Source organism: Bubalus bubalis, chromosome 1, assembly GCF_019923935.1.
Source record: "Bubalus bubalis isolate 160015118507 breed Murrah chromosome 1, NDDB_SH_1, whole genome shotgun sequence".
NCBI classification, from domain to species: Eukaryota; Metazoa; Chordata; class Mammalia; order Artiodactyla; family Bovidae; genus Bubalus; species Bubalus bubalis.
Genome location: NC_059157.1, coordinates 98,531,228 through 98,551,286, shown reverse-complemented (window position 1 = coordinate 98,551,286; position 20,059 = coordinate 98,531,228). Strand labels below are relative to the sequence as shown.

Sequence of the window (20,059 nt, the reverse complement as noted above, 5' to 3'; positions counted from 1 at the left end):
AGTAGAGTAGAAAGAGTACCTGTGTCAGTATTAAGAAGCATATTTCTAGCTCTCCACCAACTCACCATTAGGACGAGGGAATCCTGGAAAAGTTCTTTAATGTCTCTGCTTCTCAGTGTCCTTATCTGTACTTAGAGACACTTAAGCCTATCTCTTTGTCTTTCCTCTGATCCCTACTCCATTCTCTCCCTTCTTCCTCTTGAGCATAAAATCAAGTGAGGTGGTCTCGACAGCACTATGAAAAGTATAAACTATTATACCAAAGGAAAGAATTATTGCTTGTATCCTCATTATTATTGCCAAGAGTTTTGTGAAAATTGAACATATTGATAGGAGAGGTGGAAGTTTATATATATATACATAAACTTCCCTTTGCCTTACTTGTCCAAATTATTCTTTATTTGCACCCCTGACCTCAGGATTTATTCTTTACTTAAATTAGGTACTACATTCTGAACCCAAGGGTGTTTCCAAAGAGCAAATTTGCAAGCAACAGAAAAGCAGCTGAAGAATTACTTGACTCCTTAGAGATAGACCATACCCAGTACCGCTTTGGAATTACTAAGGTAACCAGAGAACCACAAAGAATGCATTTGGAAAAGAGTGGGAGGAAAATCTGTATATCTTAAAATACCCATGAAAATGCAATTATAAGGCTTTTACAGCTCTTGTGACCACAAATAATACAAATAGAACTCTGTTGAGAGTGAAAACTTTGGCTATGTTGAGAGAGAAAATTTGAAAGTCAATGCTTTTTGAAACTTAGCCTTGATTACATTGTTTTGCTCTATCATTTTTATATATTTATTTTTAATTGGAGGATAATTGCTTTACAATATTGTGTTGGTTTCTGCCATACATCAACTTGAATTGGCCATAGGTATATGCATGAGATGGCTAGGTAGTATCACTCAATGGACATGAATTTGAGCAAACTCTGGGAGATAGTGAAGGACAGAGAAGCCTGGTGTGCTACAAGTGCATGGGGTTGCAAAGAGTCAGACACGACTTTGTGACTGGACACACACATATATATGTCCCCTCCTTCTTGAACCTCTCTCCCACCTCCTACCCCATCACACCCCTCTAGGTTGTCACAGGACACAGGATTTGAACTTCCTACATCATACAGCAAGTTTCCCTTGGCTATCTAATTTTACCTATGGTAATGTATATGTTTAAGTGCTACTCTCTCAATTCAGCCCACCCTCTCCTGCCTCCACTGCATCCACAAATCTGTTCTCTCTGTCTGCATCTCCTTTGCTGCCCTGCTGTAGATTCATCAGTTCCATCTTTCTAGATTCCATATATATGCGTTAATATATGATATTTGTCTATTTCTTTCTGACTTAACTTCACCCTGTATAATAGGCTCTAAGTTCATACACCTCATTAGAACTGAGTCAAATACATTCCTTTTTATGTCTGAGTAATATTCCCTTGTGTACAACTTCTTTATTAATCTCTCTGTCAATGGACATCTAGGTTGCTTCCATGTTCTAGCTATTGTAAATAGTGCTGCGATGAACATTGGGGTACATGTGTCTTTTTCAATTATGGTTTTCTCAGGGAATATGACCAGTAGTGGGATTGCTGGGCTATATGATAATTTCATTTCTAGTTTTTTAAGGACTTTCCATTCTGTTCTCCATAGTGGTTGTATCAATTTTCATTCCCACCCCAAAAGAGGGCTCCCTTTACTCCATACCCTTTCCAGCGTATATTGTTTGTAGATTTTTAATGATGGCCTTGATTATATTTATTAATACATCTTTATAATTACTTATCTAAGCAAGTTTGTGCCAAGATATAAAATAATGAATCAACTTCAGGGTGATAAAAAATGTTTATATACATCAGAGCTAGACAAAATTTAATCAACTTACTGGAGATAACTGCCTGTCTGCATGTGAACAGATTCATCCATAAGTATGCTCTCAGGAAATTAATTCTGAAAGACTGAGTAACTAAAAACAGTAAGATCAACCCTACTATCCAAAACGTTAGTCCAAAGCTAACTTCCTTAAATGTGATTCACTAAATTCTGCTTCATCTTGCAGATTTTGGCAGATGCACATATTTTGGGAAACCGCTAACACATTTGGTTTTCACCTGACAGTATCAGGTTGTTTCTGCTGATATCCATACGTTAAGTTGCTTTAGTCATGTTTGACTCTTGTGACCCCGTGGACTGTAGCCCGCCAGCCTCCTCTGTCCATGGAATTCTCCAGGCAAGAATACTGGAGTGGGTTGCCATTTCCTTCTGGGGATCTTTCTGACCTAGGGATCAAACCCGAGTCTCCTGTGTCTCCTGCATTGCAGGCAGATTCTTTACTGCTGAGCCACTGGGGAAGCCATATAAGGACCAGATTATTTAAAGGAGAATTGGAGGATGTATGATAAAGAGCTTACAGAAAAAGAACTCTGTTGGACATGCTTATAAAATGTTACTCAACTCCTACATTTTGAGTACCTGTTTCTGCTGATTTTCACTCCTGGTACCTTGCTTCCTTGTATGTTTAGTTATTTTTGTTGTGTACTGCTTACCTAGGCTAGGACTATTATGAGTTGAGGGGCTTCCCAGGTAGCACCAGTGGTAAAGAATCCACCTGCCAATACAGAAGACTTGAGTTTGGTCCCTGGGTTGGGAAGATCCCTTGGAGAAGAACATGGCTACCCCACTCCAATATTTTTGCCTAGAGAATCCTATGGACAGAGAAGCCTGGTGGTCCATAGGGTCACAAAGAATCCAACATGACTGAAGTGACTTAGCACACAACATGAATTGAGAGAGCCTCCTAAAGCACAAAATCTGAGGCAGCACTCACTCGTAGGGTGGTATAAGTACTGACTTGTACAACCCTGAAAGTGAGTGCTTCCTTAACATTTGTGCTTTAAGTACCTCACTCACCTCATCCTGACCCTTACTAATGATTCTTAAAAAAAAAAAAAAAAATTATGTGTATTTTTTTTTATTGTCTAAGATGAAGGTGACTTTCTCTAGGGCAGTGGTCAGCAAACTATGGCCTAAGGACCATATCAATGGCCTATTTTTTATATGGCCCCCTTGCTAAAAATGATTTGGCATTTTTAAAGAGGAAGAAAAACGAAAGAAGAGGAGGAGGCACAGATAGAGGAGGTGGGGAGAAGGGAGGGAGTGGGTGTGGGAGTAGAGGTTCTACAGAGACTGAGTGTGGCCTGCAAAGCCTAAAAATTTTCACTATCTAGCACTTTACAGATAAAGTGTGCAGACCCCTGCCTGGGCCTAGCTTAAAATTAAAACCAAGTTCCTTAAACAACCTAGACATAGCTAATAGATCAGGAGGAGGACAGTCTAAGTTCTTAAGGAATACAACCACAGGATTAAATGAAGTTTTTTTGCTTTGGCAAGCTTTAGGTTTATAAAACCAAACTTTCTAGAATTTACATTTTACACTTTATGAAAAATTAACAAGAAATAGAACTGATCATCAAATACATTAGTTGCTCATATGGCCATTCAATAGACATTTACTGAATGCCCACTAGGACTGGAACTGACATCTGACATTTCTTTTAGGTGCTTTTAAAAGCTGGCTCTCTGAGCAAACTGGAAGCCATGAGAGATGAGAGATTATCAAAAGTCTTCACATTATTCCAAGCCAGAGTACGGGGAAAACTGATGCAAATCAAATTCCAAAGGCTTCTGGAAGAGAGGTATGATATCCCACCCTGCACCCCCGCTGCTAGAGCAACAGTGTGCCTCAGTCCAGGCGACTTCTCACTGCCTTATAATGAGTCAGGGTAAAGAGCTCGGCCACCTTTGCTTAGTCTGGGACTTAATGTGAAATTTTTAAAATTATGAAACACCAAACAGAGCACAAACGGCTTTTATTACCCTAACTAAGAATAAGCATAATTCAGATATTTCTTGCATTGCTTCCAGTCTTCCCTTTGGAGGGATTCTTTATAGTTGGCAAAGTCTGGCTCTCTGAGAGTGGTGTGACTCATAATTCAAAACAGAAGCAGACCTAGAAGGGCTGGCAGGCATCTCACAGCCAACTCTGTGGGGAAATTTGCTGTAAAGCAGGTAGGTTTTCTGACCACTTTACAGCATCCCCTGGGTCAGAAACTGACTCTTGGTGGCATGTAACCATAACTCTCTTACTTCAAGTCAGGCAGGTTCACTAGGGACATCTATCACCACCTCTGGACACTGAGTGTAGGTTTTGTTAATCCTTTAATAGAATTATGGAAAAGCAAGCTCCAAACAAAGGGATTTTGAGCAAGGGGTTCTGTGGTTGTCATATTTACTTTTTGCTGTAGATAGGTCCACAGGTCTTGGTATGGTTTGCTTACCTGACAGTTGTTAATTCCTTCTGTTTCCCCAAAGAAGAGAGAAACCATTACATTATCAGAGATATCAGAGAGACATCTCCTAAGAGTTTTCCATGACTCCCATATAGTATCCAACATGGTATGGGAGTTTATGAGAGTTCAGGGATCAGGAGATATGACTTCTGTGACAGGTTTTATAAACCTGTATGAGACTCTTAATTTTCTCAGTTCATGTCCTTCATCTCTAAAATGAGGTATTTACTATCCATCCTGTCTAAATGACTTTAGACATTTAAAGAATGACTTTAAAAGAATTATTATGAAATATTTCAAACATAAAAAATAGAGAAAATACTATAATGTGTACTCATGGAGCTGTCATCAAAGTATATCAATTCCTAACAATTTCTCTGCAACTCCTCACAACTTAAAAATAAATAATTAAATTAATAGACAAAGTAGAAGCCTTTCATGTATTTCTTCCTTGATCCAGGTCCTATTCCTAGCTCCCCAGATCCTGAATTCATGTTTGTCACTCTGTTTCATTCATGTTTCACATATAAAACAGAAAAAGATGTAACATTTTTCTATAGTTACTCACAATATATTCTGAAAAATAAATAAACAGACACAGTTGAAGTCCCTTGTGTATTTCTCCCTTGATCCAAGTTCTACAGAGATATGCAGATATCCTTAAAAAGTTACATGATTCTGCAAGTTTTTAGTCTCCATGGAAACATTGTGTGTCTGTTATCTTAAAATTTGTTCTTTACACGCAGTACTAGTTTTGAAATTAGTTGATATTGATAAATCTATGGCTAGATTATTGATCTTAACTGTTGGACAATACTCTGTTGTATGAATATACTACAATTTATTTATCCACTTGCCAGCTCAAGTAATCTTATTTATAATTTTTTATATTACAAACAATTCTGCAGTGATATTTTTATAAATGTCTCCCCTTGCACATAATCAAGAGTTTCTTGAGCGTGGTGGTGGTGGTGGTTTAGTCGCTAAGTTGTGTCCGACTCTTGCGACCCCATGGACGGTAACCCACCAGACTCCTCTGTCCATGAGATTCTCCAGGCAAGGATACTGGAGTGGGTTGCCATTCCTTCTACAGGGGATCTTCCCAACCAAGGAATCGAACCCGGATCCCCTGCATTGCAGGCAGATTCTTTCCCTTATAAGGGAAGCCTTCTTGAGGGTGGTGTGACTCAAAGTGCTGGTGCAATGGCTGATAGTATGTAGGTAGCAGCTGGCCAAGGCTCACACTTTGAGTGGCATTTCTGTAGGTATGAATTATAATATTAGGTTTTAGGCTATACACAGCTCCAGCTTTATGAGATGTCGCCAAAATGCTTTTCATTTTACTCTTTACCAGAAGTTTATAGAAGTCCCATGACTCTATATCCTCACCAACTTGTAGCATTTCAATTTCAAAGACTTGCCAAACTGGGTCATATTTCTGACTTTGGGGGAAGATATAATTTTCCTCTTAATATCATGTTTTCCATAGATTTTTTTTTGTAGATATGAAATGTTATATAGAGGACATTTGTGCCATCTTATTTTGTTAATCATGTTTACCAAGAAATGATTAAATTCCTTTTTTGCATCTATGAAATAATTACATGGTTGGGCTTCCCAGGAGGCACTAGTGGTAAAGAACCAGCTTGCCAGTGCAGGAGACACCAGAGACAGGGGCTTGACCCCTGAGTCAGGAAGATCCCCTGGAAGATGGAATGGCAATCCCCCTCCAGTATTCATGCCTGGAGAACCCCAGAGAGAGGAGCCTGGTCGACTGCAGTCCATGGGGTTGCAAAGAGTCAGACACGACTGAGCAATTAACACTTTCACTCTTTCTCCAGTAACTCATAAATGTGTTAAGTTAAATTAATAGATTAAAAAGTGTTAAACCCACTTTGTTTATGAAATATCATCTTTTCCATACATTGTGGTATTGGTTATAATATTATAGTATTTCTGCATCAATGTTCATGAATAAGTTTGGCCTGTAATTGTTTCCCCTGCTTTTATCTGACTTTTAATCGAAGTTACCTTGATCTCATAAAAGAGTTAGGCAGTGTTTCCTCTTTTCAAAACATGAAATGATTTATTTTGATTATTTATTTTTGAGTTTTTGGTAAAATTTGCCTATAAAACCATCCAGATCTGGTATTTCTTTCATGATAGATTTTACAGATTTGATTTAATTTATTTAATAGTTATAGGCCTATTGAGATTTTGTTCTTAGATCAACTTAGATCAATTTCTTTAGAAAAAGAAATTTTACATATTTAAAAAATCTTCCAATTTGCTAGATTATAATTTTTAATCTTCATCATATCTACAATGATGCTTCTAGAACATAATCATAGATTATTATATTCTTAGGATTCTTAGGTATTAATATTCCTAATACTATTTATGCTCTTTCTTTTTCTTGATTATTCATGTGGCAAATTTTACCAAAAACTCAAAAATAAATAATCAAAATAAATCATTTCATGTTTTGAAAAGAGGAAACACTGCCTAACTCTTTTATGAGATTAAGCTAACTTCGATTAAAAGTCAGATAAAAGCAGGGGAAGCAATTACAGGCCAAACTTATTCATGAACATTGATGCAGAAATACTATAATATTATAACTAATACCACAATGTATGAAAAAGATCATATTTCATAAACAAAGTGGGTTTAACACTTTTTAATCTATTAATTTAACTTAACACATTTATGAGTTAATGGAGAAAGAGTGAAAGTGAAAGTGTTAGTTGCTCGGTCATGTCTAACTCTTTGTGACCCCATGGACTGCAGTCCACCAGGCTCCTCTCTCTTTGGGATTCTCCAGGCATGAATACTGGAGGGGATTGCCATTCCGTCCTCCAGCGGATGTTTATTTAATTAGATTATTTAAATTTAAGTGAAAGTCTCTCAGTCGTGTCCAACTCTTTGTGACCCTATGGATTATACAGTCCATGGAATTCTCCAGGCCAGAATACTGGAGTGGGTAGCCTTTCCCTTCTCCAGAGGATCTTCCCAACCCAGAGAATGAACCAAGGTCTCCCAGATTGCAGGCAGATTTTTTACCAGCTAAGCCACAAGGGAAGAAAATTAAAATTTTCCTTTAGTTAAAAATTTAAATACTTTAAAGCATTTAAATTGTTTATGAAAAGGCTTAAAATTTTTTGTTTGTTTGTTTTCTAGTTCATTAGTTTCTGATCTCAGCTTTATTCTATTCTTCCTTCCACTTGCTTGGGTTTGATTCACAATTTTTTTTTCAGTGTGTTTAATCAGCTGCTTAATTCTTCCATTGAGTATTTTATTTCAATGACTATACTTTTCAGTGCTAGATATTTTATGTGGTCCTCTTCCAAATCTGTCTGCCTTTTTTTTTTCTTTTCACAGTGGCTCATTCCTTTCTTATTTTGTTTTTTTCAATTCTTTCTTTTATGTCTTTAAGAACTTTTAGTAATTACTCTATGGTCTCCATTAGATGGTTCCATTTTCTGAAATTCTTGGAGATTTAATTAAATTCTTAATTGTGGGTGCCCACATCAATAACCTCAGATATGCAGATGACACCACCCTTATGGCAGAAAGTGAAGAAGAACTAAAGAGCCTCTTGATGAAGGTGAAAGAGGAGAGTGAAAAACTTGGCTTAAAGCTCAACATTCAGAAAACGAAGATCATGGCATCCAGTCCCATCACTTCATGGCAAATAGAAGGGGAAACAGTGGAAACAGTGTCAGACTTTATTTTATGGACTCCAAAATCACTGCAGATGGTGATTGCAGCCATGAAATTAAAAGACGCTTACTCCTTGGAAGGAAAGTTATGACTAACCTAGACAGCATACTGAAAAGCAGAGACATTACTTTGTCAACAAAGGTCTATCTAGTCAAGGCTATGGTTTTTCCAATGGTCATGTATGGATGTGAGAGTTGGACTATAAAGAAAGCTGAGCGCTGAAGAATTGATGCTTTTGAACTGTGGTGTTGGAGAAGACTCTTGAGAGTCCCTTGGACTGCGAGGAGATCCAACCAGTCCATTCTAAAGGAGATCAGTCTTGAATATTCATTGGAAGGTCTAATGCTGAAGCTGAAACTCCAATACTTTGGCCACCTGATGTGAAAAGCTGACTCATTTGAAAAGACCCTGATGCTGGGAAAGATTGAGGGCGGGAGGAGAAGGGGACAACAGAGGATGAGATGGTTGGATGGCATCACCAACTCGATGGACATGTTTGGGTGGACTCCTGGAGCTGGTGATGGACAGGGAGGCCTGGCGTGCTGAGGTTCATGGGGTCACCAAGAGTCGGACACGACTGAGCAACTGAACTGAACTGAACCCTCACTTATGGTTGAATTTTTTTCTATATGTGTTTTGTAATTTTGAATTGTAAGCTAATCTTCAAGGGGACTTTAAGAAAATCTCTAGTGCTTGATTTTAGAGTATTTTCTTCAGTGCACTTTTGCATTTTTCCCCCAAGGACCCAAAGGGTATTTATTACCAGTGTAAAAAATGATTATGTTAATTTCTTGTGTATTTCTGTGCTAATCAGATAGTATAATTTAAACTTCAAATACTCGAGTGATGCTGGCTCATAGTTTTCAAAAAAAATTCCTAGTGTAAAAAAATTTTTTTTCACCCTGAGCCCAGACCAAATCAGATGTACTTCTCTTTGACTTCTCTCTGTGCCAGTAGGTGAATTTTTAAATCCTCCTTTTCATTAAGTGAAATTCTTTGAAAATCTCAGCCTGTCTCTTTATCCACAAGGATATAAAAATACAAACTCTACAATACCAAGCCTGGCTTCCTCCTTCCGTGAGGATGGTCAGGCTGCACAAGCATTCACTTTTTGCTCCTTTTTTTAAAGCTCCCTTTATACTTCTTACCCTCTTTAAGGGTCACCTCTCATTATCGAATGTTTGTAGTAGAAGCATTTTCAGGACACCTAGTCCACAACATTGTTAGCCCCAAAATTCCCTCAAAGAGTTTTTGCTAGAATCAAACGAGAGCTTGGATGTGGAAGTGCTTTGAACACTAATGAGAGTTTATGACTCCTAAAAAGATGTGCTTATTAAGAATCTTAATTTGAAAAATAACTCTCTTATAGTCTAGGTTAACTTGCTTTTCTTTTTTTCCCCCAAACCCTCGATTTAGGGATGCACTTCTTTTGATCCAGTGGAACATAAGAGCTTTCATGGCTGTGAAGAGCTGGCCCTGGATGAGGCTCTTCTTCGAGATCAAGCCTCTTGTTAGATCTGCTGGAATGGGAAAGGAGGGAGCTGGACTGAAGGAAGAGTGTATGCAGCTGCAAAAAGCCTTGGAGAAGTCAGAATCTCAGAGGGAGGAGCTGAAATCAAAGCAAGTCTCCCTCCTCCAGGAAAAGAATGACCTGCTTCTTCAGCTGCAGGCTGTGAGTGGCCCCACCATTTCTTCTTCAAATCAAGTTTCTAATTGGATTCCCTTGTTTTGCAGGCAGTGTTGACTTGAAAAAATAGAGACACATGCTTTTCGAGTACTATAGGATTTCATCCAACACAGACAATGGAAGCACTTAACGAGACACCCTGTTTTATAGTGAAGTGATTTCATTGGGAAGATGCCTTTGAAAAGGGAATGGATTTTATTAGATAGATTTTAAACTGTGTAAACATATAAATCTATCTTGGGAGCCAGGAAGCTCTTAATCTTAATTTAAATTCTGTAGGTAGCAGGAAACCCATTAGTAAATCAGAAGGTAGGGTTTTAGTAGGTCCTGAGAAAAGCTTTACTGAGATCTTCAGGATTATTGCAGTATGCCCCTAACTGGTTTTCCTGATTTTGATCTCCCTATTTGCCCTTCCCCAGTCCAAATCAACATTATAATCAGTTGAGTTCTTAAAACAGCAGTATTCAACCTTGACTTTGCCTCAAACTCATTTGTGAAACACTAGCAATTAAAAGAAAGATGCCTAGACTTGAATCTCAGATATTTGGGTTAAACAGGCCCTGTGTGGGTCCAAATCATCTGTATGGGGGATTCTGATATCCAGTCAGGATTAAGAACCTCTGCCTTGAACAAATATCATGTTGCTTCCCTGATGAACAAACTTCAGATCAAAGAATATCTGAACTTGGCCTTGGCATCTGAGCCTCCTTCCCCAATCTGATGCTGAAGTGCCATTCAGTTCAGTTCATTTCAGTCGCTCAGTCGTGTCCAACTCTTTGCAACCCCATGGACTGCAGAACACCAGGCTTCCCTGTCCATCACCAACTCCTGGAGCCTACTCAAACTCATGTTGATTGAGTCAGTGATGCCACCTAACCATCTCACCCTCTGTCATCCCTTTCTCCTCCTGCCTTCACTTTTTCCCAGCATCAGGGTCTTTTCAAATGAGTGAGCTCTTCGCATCAGGTGGCCAAAGTATTGGAGTTTCAGCTTCAGCATCAGTCCTTCCAATGAATATTCAGGACTGATTTCTTTAGGATTGACTGGTTGGATCTCCTTGCAGTCCAAGGGCCTCTCAAGAGTCTTCTCCAACACCACAGTTCAAAAGCATCAATTCTTCAGAGCTCAGCTTTTCTTTATAGTCCAACTCTCACATCCATACATGACTACTGGAAAAACCATAACTTTGACAAGATGCACCTTTGTGGGTAAAGTGATGTTCTGCTTTTTAATATGCTGCCTAGGTTTGTCATAGCTTTTCTTCCAAGGAGAAGCATCTTTTAATTTCATGGCTACAGTCACCATCAGCAGTGATTTTGGAGCCCCCAAAAATAAAGTCTGTCACTGTTTCCACTGTTTCCCCATCTATTTGCCATGAAGTGATGGGACCAGATGCCATGATCTTAGCTTTATGAATGTAGAGCTTTAAGCCAACTTTTTCACTCTCCTCTTTCACTTTCATCAAGAAGCTCTTTAGATCTTCTTCGCTTTCTGCCATAAGGGTGGTGTCATCTGCATATCTGAGGTTATTGATATTTCTCCTGGCAATCTTGATTCCAGCTTGTGCTTCATCCAGCCAAGCATTTCACATGATATACTCTGCATGTAAGTTAAATAAGCAGGGTGACAATATACAGCCTTGACATACTCCTTCCCTGATTTGGAACTAGTCTGTTGTTCCATGTCCAGTTCTAACTGTTGCTTCCTGACCTGCATACAGATTTCTTAGAAGGCAGGTCAGGTGGTCTGGTATTCCCATCTCTTTAAGAATTTTCCAGTTTGTTGTGATCCACACAGTCAAAGGCTTTGGTATAGTCAATAATGCAAAATAGATGTTTTTCTGGAACTCTTTTGCTTTTTCGATGATTCAGTGAATGTTGGCAATTTGATCTCTGGTTCCTTTTCTAAATCCAGCTTGAATATCTGGAAGTTCACAGTGCACATACTATAAAAGTCTGGCTTGAAGAATTTTGAGCATTACTTTGCTAGTGTGTGAGATGAGTACAATTGTCTGGTAGTTTGAGCATTCTTTGGCATTGCCTTTCCTCAGGATTGGAATGAAAACTGACCTTTTCCAGTCCTGTGGTCACTGCTGAGTTTTCCAAATTTACTGGCATATTGAGTGCAGCACTTTCACAGCATCATCTTTCAGGACTTGAAATAGCTCAACTGGAATGCCATTACCTCCACTAGCTTTGTTCATAGTGATGCTTCCTAAGGCCCATTTGACTTCACATTCCAGGATGTCTGTCTCTAGGTGAGTGATCACACCATTGTGGTTATCTGGGTCGTGAAGCTCTTTTTTGTATAGTTCTTCTGTGTATTCTTGCCACCTCTTCTTAATATCTTCTTCTTCTGTTAGGTTCATACCATTTCTGTCCTTTATCGAGCCCATCTTTGCATGAAACGTTCCCTTGGTATCTCTGATTTTCTGGAAGAGATCTCTGTCTTTCTATTGTTTTCCTCTATTTCTTTGCATTGATCCCTGAGGAAGGCTCTCTTATCTCTGCCTTGTATTCTCTGGAACTCTGCATTCAGATGGGTGTATCTTTCCTTTTCTCCTTTGCCTTGCCCTTCTCCTCATTTCACAGCTATTTGTAAGGCCTCGTCAGACAATCATTTTGCCTTTTTGCATTTGTTTTTCTTGGGGATGGTCTTAATCACTGTCTCCTATACAGTGTCACAAACCTCCATCCATAGTTCTTCAGGCACTGCGTCTATCAGATATGATCCTTTGAATCTATTTGTCACTTCCACTGTATAGTCGTAAGGGATTTGATTTAGGTCATACCCGAATGGTCTAATGGTTTTCCCTACTGTCTTCTATTTAAGTCTGAGACAGAACTGTGTTGGGTGTCTCCTGAGGAGGTCTGGGTCAGCAGTGGCCTGCTACAGGGGCAGGGGCTCTGGGTGCAGTAGACCTGGGTATGGCATAAGCCTTCTTGGAGGAGGTCACCATTAACCCACCATAGAGCCACCAGAACTTACACAGAACTGGGGAAACAGACTCTTGGAGGGCACAAGCAGAACCTTGTGTGCACCAGGACCCAGGAGAAAGGAGCGGTGACCCAATAAGAGACTGACCCAGTCTTGCCCATGAGTGTCCAGGAGTCTCTGGCAGAGGCATGGGTCAGCGGTGGCCTGCTGCAGGGTTGAGGGCACTGAGTGTAGCAGTGCATGCATGGGACCTTTCGAAGGAGGTGGACATTATCTTCATTTCCTCCACCATAGTTTGCCTCAGGTCAAATAACAGGGAGGGAACACAGCCCTGCCCCTCAACAGAAAATTGGATTAAAGATTTACTGAGCATGCCCCAATAAAGTAAAGTAATGCTCAAAATTCTCCAAGTCAGGCTTCAACAGTATGTGAATCCTGAAACTCCAGATGTTCAAGGTGGATTTAGAAAAGGCAGAGGAGCCAGAGATCAAATTGCCAATATCCATTGGATCATCAAAAAAGCAAGAGAGTTCCAGAAAAACACCTACTTCTGCTTTATTGACTATGCCAAAGCCTTTGACTATGTGGATCACAACAAACTGGAAAATTCTTAAAGAGATGGGAATACCAGACCACCTGACCTGCCTCCTGAGAAATCTGTGTGCAGGTCAGGAAGCAACAGTTAGAACTGGACATGGAACAACACACTGGTTACAAATAGGGAAAGGAGTACATCAACGCTGTATATTGTCACCCTGTTTATTTAACTTATATGCAGAGTACATCATGAGAAACGCTGGGCTGGAGGAAGTACAAGCTGGAATCAAGATTGCCAGGAGAAATATCAATAACCTCAGATATGCAGATGACACCACCTTTACAGCAGAAAGCAAAGATGAACTAAAGAGCCTCTTGATGAAAGTGAAAGAGGAGAGTGAAAAAGTTGGTTTAAAGCTCAACATTTAGAAAACTAAGATCATGGTATCTGGTCCTATCACTTCATGGCAAATAGATGGGGAAACAGTGGAAACAGTGACAGACTTTATTTTAGGGGGCTCCAAGATCACTGCAGATGGTGGCTGCAGCCAAGAAATTAAAAGACCCTTTCTCCTCGGAAGAAAAGTTATGACCCACCTAGACAGCATATTAAAAAGCATAAACATTACTTTGCCAACAAAAGTCCGTCTAGTCAAAGCTATGGTTTTTCCAGTAGTCATGTATGGATGTGAGAGTTGGAGTATTAAGAACACTGAGTGCCGAAGAATTGATGCTTTTGAACTGTGGTGTTGGAGAAGACTCTTGAGAGGTCCTTGGACTGCAAGGAGATCTAACCAGTCCACCCTAAAGGTGATCAGTCCTGAGTATTCATTGGAAGGACTGATGCTGAAGCTGAAACTCCAATACTTTGGCCACCTGATGCGAAGAACTGACTCATTTGAAAAGACCCTGATGCTGGCAAAGATTGAAAGCAGGAGGAGAAGGGGACGACAGAGGGTGAGATGGTTAAATGGCATCACCGACTCAATGGACATGAGTTTGAGTAAACTCCAGGAGTTGGTGATGGACAGGGAAGCCTGGTGTGCTGCAGTCCATGGGGTCACAAAGAGTTGGACAACAAAGGTCCGTCTGGTCAAGGCTATGATTTTTCCAGTGGTCATGTATGGATGTGAGAGTTGGACTGTGAAGAAAGCTGAACACCAAAGAATTGATGCTTTTGAACTGTGGTGTTGGAGAAGACTCTTGAGAATCCCTTGGACTGCAAGGAGATCCAACCAGTCCATTCTGAAGGAGATCAGCCCTGGGATTTCTTTGGAAGGAATGATGTTAAAGCTGAAACTCCAGTACTTTGGCCACCTCATGTGAAGAGTTGACTCATTGGAAAAGACCCTCATGCTGGGAGGGATTGGGGGCAGGAGGAGAAGGGGATGACAGAAGATGAGATAGCTGGATGGCATCACTGACTCAATGGACGTGAGTCTGAGTGAACTCCGGGAGTTGGTGATGGACAGGGAGGCTTGGCATGCTGTGATTCATGGGGTCGCAAAGAGTCGAACATGACTGAGCGACTGAACTGAACTGAACTGAGCATGGCTCCGCCCATCAGAATAAAGCCCAATTTCCCCCTCAGTCAGTCTCTCCCATCAGGGAGCTTCCATAAGTTTCTTGTCCTTCTCCATCATAGGCAGACAGACTGAAAGCCACAATCACAGAAAACTAACCAATCTGATCACATGGACCAGCCTTGTCTAACTCAGTGGAACTATGAGCCATGACGTGTAGGGCCACCCAAGATGGACGGGTCATGGTGCAGAGTTCTGACAAAATGTGGTCCGCTGGACAAGGGAATGGCAAACCACTTCAATATTCTTGCCTTGAGAACCCCATAAACAGTATGAAAAGGCAAAAAGAGGACACTGAAAGATGAACTCCCCAGGTTGCTAGGTGCCTAATATGTTACTGGAGATCAGTGGAGAAATAACTCCACAAAGAATGAAGAGACGACACCAAAGCAAAACCAGCATCCAGTTGTCGATGTGACTGGTGATGGAAGTAAAGTCTGATGGTGTAAAGAGCAATATTGCATAGGAATCTGGAATGTTAGGTCCATGAATCAAGGCAAATTGCAAGTGGTCAAATAGGTGATGGCAAGAAGGAACATCGGCATTTTAGGAATCAGCGAACTAAAATGGACTGGAATGGGTGAATTTAACTCAGATGACCATTGTATCTACTACTGTGGGCAAGAATCCCTTAGAAGAAATGGAGTAGCCACCATAGTCAACAGAAGAGTCTGAAATGCAATACTTGGATGCAGTCTCATAAATGACAGAATGATCTCTGTTTCCAAGGCAAACCATTCAATATCACAGTAATCCAAGCTTATGCCTTGACCAGTAATGCTGATGAAGCTGAAGATGAATGGTTCTATGAAGACCTACAAGACCTTCTAGAACTAACACCCAAAAAAGGTGTCCTCTTCATTATAGGGGACCGGAATGGAAAAGTAGGAAGTCAAGAAATACCTAGAGTCACAGTCAAATTTGGCCTTGGAGTACAGAAGGAGGCGTGGCAAAGGCTAACAGAGTTCTGCCAGGAGAACACACTGGTCATAGCAAACACCCTCTGCCCACAACACAAGAGAAGACTCTACACATGGACATCACCAGATGGTCAATACCGAAGTCAGATTGATTATATTCTTTGTAGCCAAAGATGGAGAAGCTATATACAGTCAGCAAAAACAAGACCAGGAGCTGACTGTGGCTCAGATCATGAACTCCTTGTTGCCAAATTCAGACTTAAATTGAAATGCCATTACTCATTCCCTTTTATTAATATTCCTCTTCTCTAGCTACCCAGACCACTGTTATCCCCAAACATTCCAAAGGCAGGTATGAAATTATATCCATCTTTATTGTATTCTCTACCCCACTTAGAACAGTACTAAGTTAAAAAAAAATACTGGGTTCAAATACAACTATATAAATAGAAGTTTTTCTTGCTGTTTGGACTTATTGAAAACAGAGAAAATTTAGTAATTTTAGACTAACCCAGGTTATTTTTTCTTTTGGGACTGTGTTACCCATTGATGTTCCAATAGGCCATGTTTTATCTGAGAATTTACACTCAGACTCACACTTTTGATACATATTTATCATAACAGTGGTTCTAGAACTTTAGTGTTTATCAGCCTCATCTAGGATTCTTGTTAGAACTACAAATTCCTGGGCCCCACTCAAACCTACATTAAGATCCATACTGTGAGAATCACAGCTTGTAATGTCATATTTTGTCTGGCTTATGAGAAAGGCAGGTTTGAATAAGAGAAATACAGTTTTGAGTAAGAGTAAGGTAAGTTTGAATAGAAGAAAGGCAGGTTTGAACAAGACCCGGCCTCCTAGTTTTCATCATTCTTCCTTCAGCAAAGAGAGTGGCCAGTGCTACTTGGGCTGATGTAGGGATAGAAAAGGACCTGACTTTTGAAGCAAGCGGAGGGTAAAAGTCTGGGATATATGATCAAAGAGCATAGGAAATACATTAAGCCAATTCCAGGGCAAATCCAGGAAGGCTGAGATGGGTTCAAATTGTAATTAATTAAAAAAGCTGAATTGACTATGAAATATTTTATTATTGTTGATTTTTAAGAAACACAGCTCAATACAGTACAAATCAAGGAAACAAGGATTCTTTTAAAATCATTCACTAACTCAAAACTGAGTGAACCCATTTCAATTAGCACTGCAAGTACGTGAGAAAATTACTACAGGGGAAAGGATGTCCTTGCTGTTAAACTGTTACACCACTGCCTGGCTGGCTTCAGACACGCTGTCATGTTTAATGAGGGATCGATGATGGTCGATTGGATTGTCCTCTTCATCTGGTGATGGTGACAGGTCCTATACACATGCTGAATGGAAGAGAGCAAACAGCTGTTCTGCTTGTCAACTGGGGTGAACTGAGATCAAATGTCCCCCTTGTTGCTCAAGCATTGGAACTGCTCTGATTTGCATGAAGTCTTTTGCTTCCATATTTTTGTTTTTACTTAGCCCTTCTCTTGGTCTTCAGTGATGTTGGAGATTCACTATACTATACATCTCCCATCTGTGCCTCGTTGAGCCCCACTTGTTGGACAGATAGGATGAGAGATAGCCAGAAAACAGTAGCCTGGATTTTTGTTTTTTTTTTCTGCTCTTGGTCTAAGTAGATGCAACAATTTATGCCAAGTAACTAGTTAGGTAATAGGTTACCAAAATTGCAGAGGATGGATGAGGTCTAGAGATGGAAGATAGAGATATGAGTGAAGTTATATCTCAACAAGACCTACAGTAATTAAGAACTTGCTCACAGAGAAGAGGTTTCATTTAGCCTCTAAATGGAGACAAATGAGAGGAGTTCAAAGTTACAAAAGGTGCTTTTGTAGCAAAAGGACTCAGCCCCTTAGTTTTTGACTTAGTCCATAACACCGAAACAGTGGGCCACTCAGCAAGGGTTGAAAGCAGTATGTTTGAAAAGATAAAAGGAAGGAGGATTTTGCACTCTTTGTGTATAACTTGTGAAATTTACTGCTGGAAGAACCATTGAGAAAAAGATTTTAGTTGGAAATAATAGTGAAATCTAGTTAGTGATGTGCAAGGAACTTCATGAATTCTAAATTCAACCTGTGAATAACATACAGCCCAGCTCTATTTATTAGAAGTTGTTTATATACTAAACAAGTGCATCAGGACCCTTATAATAATATGATAAATATTCTATTGTCTGAGGGGACAGACCTTTCTTCAAAGACTGTATTCTGAGCAGGTACCACCCTCAAACTATATGCCCACAGGGATGCTTCCAGTAGCTGTGATTTAATCAGCACCCTGCTGATTTTTGGAGGCATGTTAGCTCCTTTAGGCCACTAGGATTCTATTAAGTGCTTTAGAAGAGGTAATCTAATCTACTGAATGGCCTGAAAGATTGAAAGCACCTCCAAACACAAGCAACTCCTCCACTTGTCAACAATAGGATTGGGGAACTGGGAATATTATTTCAACTGCTTAGGAAAGATAGGTGAAAGTGCTGGACAGAGGGCAGGCAATTATCTCTTTGCTATGTGTTAAGCAGCATTTCTCCTGGCTGATAAATTACTTCCAGCTGTTGGCAACAATTTTCTCCTCATCATGGCAGGAGCGAGAGACCCTGGCAAATGTTGAAGAGCAGTGCGAACTGCTGATTAAATCCAAGATCCAGCTGGAGGCCAGCGTCAAGGCGCTGTCTGCGCGGGTGGAGGAAGAAGAGGAGATAAATTCCAAGCTGACTGCCAGGGGGCAGAAACTTGAAGATGAATGTTCTGAGTTGAAGAAAGAAATCGATGACCTGGAAACACTATTGGCGAAGTCACAGAAGGAGAAGCATGCTACAGAGCTCAAGGTACTTTTTCTATGATGTCAGGAAGGTCTAGATGCCTGAATTCCACACTCCCGATCGGGCTCTGGAACCAGGCTCGCTTTGTTTAAATTAATGAACAAAGTGGTCTGCAATTTGATGGGCCTGGAAGTCAGAACTGGCATCGAATGAGGACCTAATTCAAATTTCCATCTTGAATTTATGGAACCCTACTTAATCTCCCAAATGAAACATTTTCATTTGTTCTGATCTTATTGCATCTGAAATCTGATAGAAAGAGTAAAACAGTTTTACTGGGCCTCTAAGAATTATTTTTTGGAAGGAGAGGGAGCAGGATGCAGCTTACTGAAAGGTGGTTTAGTATGCATCTTAGTCCCCACCTCGGTTGTTGATTTGGTGTTGACCTTCAGATGTCATTTTAATTCCAGCTAAAACTTTTTTTGTTTTCTTTGAGGTTTTTAACTTGTGTATCTGTATATAGATTGAAGTTAGCTAAGGAATCTGTATCAAACATTTGATTGAAAAAAGCCTCCAGAATAATACTGTGATTTTGGCAGATGATTAAATAGCAACTCTTGTACATCGGTCCCTTTCATAAAAAGCCAATGGGCCTGATATAAATGGCTTCCATTTTTGCCTATTTTATCCGCTGGACCTCTTCTCTAACTGCCACTTTCTTAGGATCTTGAGGCACAACAAGATTAATGTGTGCCCTGAATACTCAAAAGCAAGCTAAATTACCTTTAGTGGTGTTCTTGTTATACAATAGCATGACACTGAAAACTGGCCGTCCATAGACCCATGCTGATAATATTTGATTAACCAGAACACCCCATTCCCTGACTATGAGAGATAACAGATCATTCGTGTTTGTGTATAAAAGAAAATGTGAATTTAGAGTTTTAAAACGTCCAACAGAAATTTGGCTACATGTGATTCCTTACGCTGGTGGATATGTCATGAGATTTTTGGTCTTAGAAAAGAGAGGAGATGGCCCTTTGTGTTTATGCCCCTGCTTCCAGGAGCGGTTCTCATGGTGCTGTTGTCTTCTCCCAGCAGGTCAAGAACCTGATTGAGGAGGTGGAGTCTCTCAATGAGGATGTGAGCAAACTGCATCGAGCAGCCAGAGCTGCACAGGAGACCCACCAGCAGACCCTGGAGGACTTGCACAACGAGGAGGAGAAAGTCCACACCCTGAACAAGGCCAAGTTGACACTGGAGCAGCGAGTGAATGAGGTCAGTAGTGATATGTTTGCCTAGTTAGCTGCCTGTCTACATCTATAGAAACCTTCACTTTTTACTTAGTTAATTTATCTTGACATTTTCATGAAAACTTAGTAGCATGGTTCATTTCCCTCATTATTTAGAAACAGAGGTGAACTGTTACAGTGGAAGAGAGGCCCCAGTATGTGTTCTGTCTGTTGTTAAATGAAACTTTCATAACAACCCTGGGCAGTGGGAGAATACTGAGAT

General features: G+C 40.1%; 1 protein-coding gene across 3 annotated transcripts in view; it reads left to right on the top strand.

Annotated features, from left to right (window-relative positions):
- Positions 1-20,059, top strand: part of MYH15 (myosin heavy chain 15) — a 124,566-nt gene that overhangs the window by 34,391 nt on the left and 70,116 nt on the right. For 2 of the 3 annotated variants that reach the window (XM_044941531.2, XM_044941522.2), the window contains exons 10-14: positions 443-566; positions 3,560-3,696; positions 9,490-9,745; positions 18,368-18,610; positions 19,643-19,822. In XM_044941531.2, the coding sequence (XP_044797466.2) occupies positions 443-566; positions 3,560-3,696; positions 9,490-9,745; positions 18,368-18,610; positions 19,643-19,822 (940 nt within the window). The remainder of the gene's footprint in view (positions 1-442; positions 567-3,559; positions 3,697-9,489; positions 9,746-18,367; positions 18,611-19,642; positions 19,823-20,059) is intronic. The other variant, XM_025283513.3, reaches the window with a different exon arrangement.